Source organism: Phoenix dactylifera, chromosome 12 (genome assembly GCF_009389715.1).
Source record: "Phoenix dactylifera cultivar Barhee BC4 chromosome 12, palm_55x_up_171113_PBpolish2nd_filt_p, whole genome shotgun sequence".
NCBI lineage: Eukaryota > Viridiplantae > Streptophyta > Magnoliopsida > Arecales > Arecaceae > Phoenix > Phoenix dactylifera.
This window is the reverse complement of record NC_052403.1, coordinates 12,734,001-12,737,352: the sequence shown is the minus strand read 5'-3', so window position 1 is coordinate 12,737,352 and position 3,352 is coordinate 12,734,001. Positions and strand designations below refer to the sequence as shown.

Genomic DNA, 3,352 nt, shown 5'->3' with positions numbered 1-3,352 from the left:
CCAATAGCCGCTACGAAATCCGTGCAAGCAGGCGAAGAAGAGGGTTAGAAGTGCTTTGATATATGTGCGAGATATGATCCAACGGCTGATGTGGCGAACGAAGATCAATCATTACGTGTCGCGAAAGATAGAACCCGCACCCCCCCACGGGTGGGGCCCCCTTTTGTCTCCCACCTTCCTCTCCCCTGCTCTCTTTTCCCTCCTCTCCGCTGCTCACCTCCCCCAAAAAAATCAATCAAATACTGTCCATAGCAGTCCTTTCACTTCCCAACTCCTTGGCCTTTTTCTTACTCTACTTTTCATTCTTCCCTACGCTTCTAACTCTTTTCAACTTAATTTTCAAGTTTCTTTCTATCATTTGATGCAATAAATACATAGTGAATTATATAACCTCTTATTTATCGTATCTCTTTCGATTTTTACATATTTTATCTTCCGTTTTTTTTTTCTTTTTTTCCTTTGGTACTCTCTCCCTCTATTTAGTCCATGCCGTTTTTGCTTTCATTATCCACCTCTTTTTGGTTCCCCTCCTCGCCCCTCCTATTGCTTCTAGGTCTTGTCTTGTAGACTTGCACCCACATCCTCTTTAGCCCCAAAAACTTGAAGCTTTTGAAGACCTCATACCTTGAGCCTTTCTTCATCCCACATCGTCTACAGCACTTACCAGCTCTTTATTGCGCTTCCCTTTCCCCACCATCTCCGTATCTCCCCATCTTTTCTGCGCTCGTTTCTTCCTCACTCCAGGAAAGGTCTTATCCATCCTATTCTGACCAATCTCTTTGTTTGGTTTGATTTGTACCCAGTTCCTATTTACACCCAAAAGAATGGAAGGGCTTTGGAGATTCATGATTTGATCTTCTTTTCTTCTGTCCCATGTATGGATATCAAGTAAGTACCATAAAAGCCTTGCTTTCTTCCTTCATATATAGATATATATACGGATCACCAAAGAAGACCACCTCAGCTTGGAAACTATGGAGAGATTTTGGGGTCGGAAAGCCTAGCCTATTTTTTAGTAGTCGCTGACAATTAAATTCCCTAGATCCATTCAGATGAGCTTTTTTCCTTTAGCTTTTGTGTTTAAAAATGTTTTTTTTTTCTTTTTATTTATGGAGACGCTCACAAAGTCCTTCGGAAGAAAACCATTTTACTTGGAATAAAGTAGGTAATCTGAGCTAAGGGAAGCCCAGTTTTTATTTGGAAGGTTGCACTTAAAGAGATCTCTTAGATCAGAGAAAGAAACCTGAAACCCTAAGTTTTGAACGCTGAAATATCCCAGAACCCAAGACCTTCTCCTCTTTCTTTAGTTTCTTTAGCTTTTCTGCCTGGAAGCCTCTCTGTTTTCTTGTTGCAAATTGATTTCTTTAAATCTAAGCAAAAGCCCATTTTCTAGCTCAGGATATAGTTGACTGATCTCAGCGTTATTAAAAAGAAATAAATTATAAATTCAATTTTTCTCTTGGTATATATAGGTTGCACTGAATAAATTTTCATTTCTCATTGACCAGAGGGACCAGCCCCAAACCCAAAGTCTTGGATTGCTGAATTGTTAGCAGAAGCCTCCATCAGCAGCAGCAGCAGCAGCAACAGCAACCGGTGCTCAAGTTAAGGAAAACCATCAAAGTATGTTGTGCGCCGGAGCGATCTCCAGGACCAGCAGCTCGGCCAATTCAGCTGCCCCCTACGGCGGGCGGCCGAGCCGGTATGAGTCCCAGAAGCGCCGTGACTGGAACACTTTTGGCCAGTACCTCCTGAACCACCGCCCGCCGCTTACACTCTCCCGGTGCAGCGGCGCCCATGTGCTCGAGTTCCTCCGCTACCTAGACCAGTTCGGCAAGACCAAGGTGCACACCATCGGATGCCCATTCTTCGGCAACCCACAGCCCCCGGCCCCATGCCCATGTCCCCTCCGGCAGGCCTGGGGCAGCCTCGATGCACTCATCGGCCGCCTCCGTGCGGCCTTTGAGGAGAATGGTGGCCAGCCGGAGGTCAACCCCTTCGGGTCCCGGGCTGTCCGTCTGTACCTCAGGGAGGTCAGGGACAGCCAGGCCAAGGCAAGGGGGATAGCCTATGAGAAAAAGAGAAGAAAGCGGGCATCTCCACCGCAGCAGGGCCATGACTTGTCGCTGCCGGCCCCCGCGACAGCTGCTGCCATTGCCCGGCCCGACTTGAATTCGGTCAGTGGGGGACACCCAGTCCACCTCCATGCGCATCTCACGATGCCGGCCGGGGAGACTGGTGGCCGCCATGAGCTGATCATGGCCGTCGCAGAGGCTCGCTCTTGCAGCGGTATGATACCATTATCAGTGCTTAATTAGGTATTTTGTTTGCACGTAAGAGTCCTTTCTAGTTATAATGTGAAGGTCAGTGTGATCTTCGCGTGTGGTGCACTCTCTGAAGGTTGGCGTACTAGCTGTTTTTCTCTATGTTTAACAGACAATTCTATGTAGCTCATTGAATGTATCTCATGTTTATGGTCGTTTAGATGCATATGTTCTGTGCATGAAGTTTGGACGCTTTTTGCCCCTTGCTTTTTGTGTGTAGATGCAGTGATGTTTGCACATTGATCTTTTTGTTTATGTGTGTGTGTACGTTTTTTTAGTTTCTTTGGTTTTTATTTGGATTAATATGAGGTTGGAAGATTGTAGTTTTGAATAGCTCCCAAATAATTGTTAGATATAGCAATTTATTTGTCTAGCTTATTTTGTTTTTCCTTTAAAAGTTGTTTTAGAGTAATAAGAGCCAATAAGGTGTTGCATATGAGTGCTTATAAGTAGTAGAACCTGATCTGAATTCTTTTTCTTCACACACAAAAAATGATACAGTAATATCAGTTGTGGTTCTTTCTTTGATGAATTGGGTTCTCGCCAATCGTTTATTACATAAACAATGATTATTTCCCTCTCTCTCCTTCTTTCTTAATTCAACCACAACCACACAAAAAAATCACTATTTATTTCTGTTGGCATTACAAAGTGTATAGCAAAAGTTTTTGTTGTGACAGCGGTTTTCTCGTTGCTTTCTGAATCCGAGAGAGGGTCAAACAACTGAAACGAAACAGTTTGCTCTCTCAATACTGCCCTGCCTTTTAAGAGATCCATAATTTGTATCATTTAATTCCATCCTATTTTTAAAAAAGATTCCTCCTATTTTTTTTCCATTTATCATCTTCTATCAACACAAATATGTAACTATATGTTTTTATTGATGCCTTAAACATGGACTATATGTGAACTAAATTGAGACTTATTTTGCAATACTATAGATAATATTGGCATTAAAACGGAGTGAGCTAGTTAAGGGTGGCTCGCACGCATACATGCTTTGAGTCTGCAGTCTGTCATTTCTTGTC

At 43.4% G+C, this 3,352-nt stretch overlaps 1 protein-coding gene across 1 annotated transcript; it reads left to right on the top strand.

Moving 5' to 3' along the window:
- Window positions 1-231: 231 nt before the first annotated feature.
- On the top strand, window positions 232-2,507 carry LOC103720549 (protein LIGHT-DEPENDENT SHORT HYPOCOTYLS 4-like). Its single transcript, XM_008810306.4, has 2 exons — window positions 232-888; window positions 1,509-2,507. Exon 2 carries the CDS (start codon window positions 1,626-1,628, stop codon window positions 2,316-2,318), a length of 693 nt encoding a protein of 230 aa, XP_008808528.2. The 5' UTR covers window positions 232-888; window positions 1,509-1,625; the 3' UTR covers window positions 2,319-2,507.
- The last annotated feature ends 845 nt before the right edge of the window (window positions 2,508-3,352 follow it).

Coding starts and splice junctions, on each gene's coding strand:
- LOC103720549 (XM_008810306.4), top strand. CDS start 1,626: ATGTTGTGCGCCGGAGCGATCTCCAGGACCAGCAGCTCGGCCAATTCA.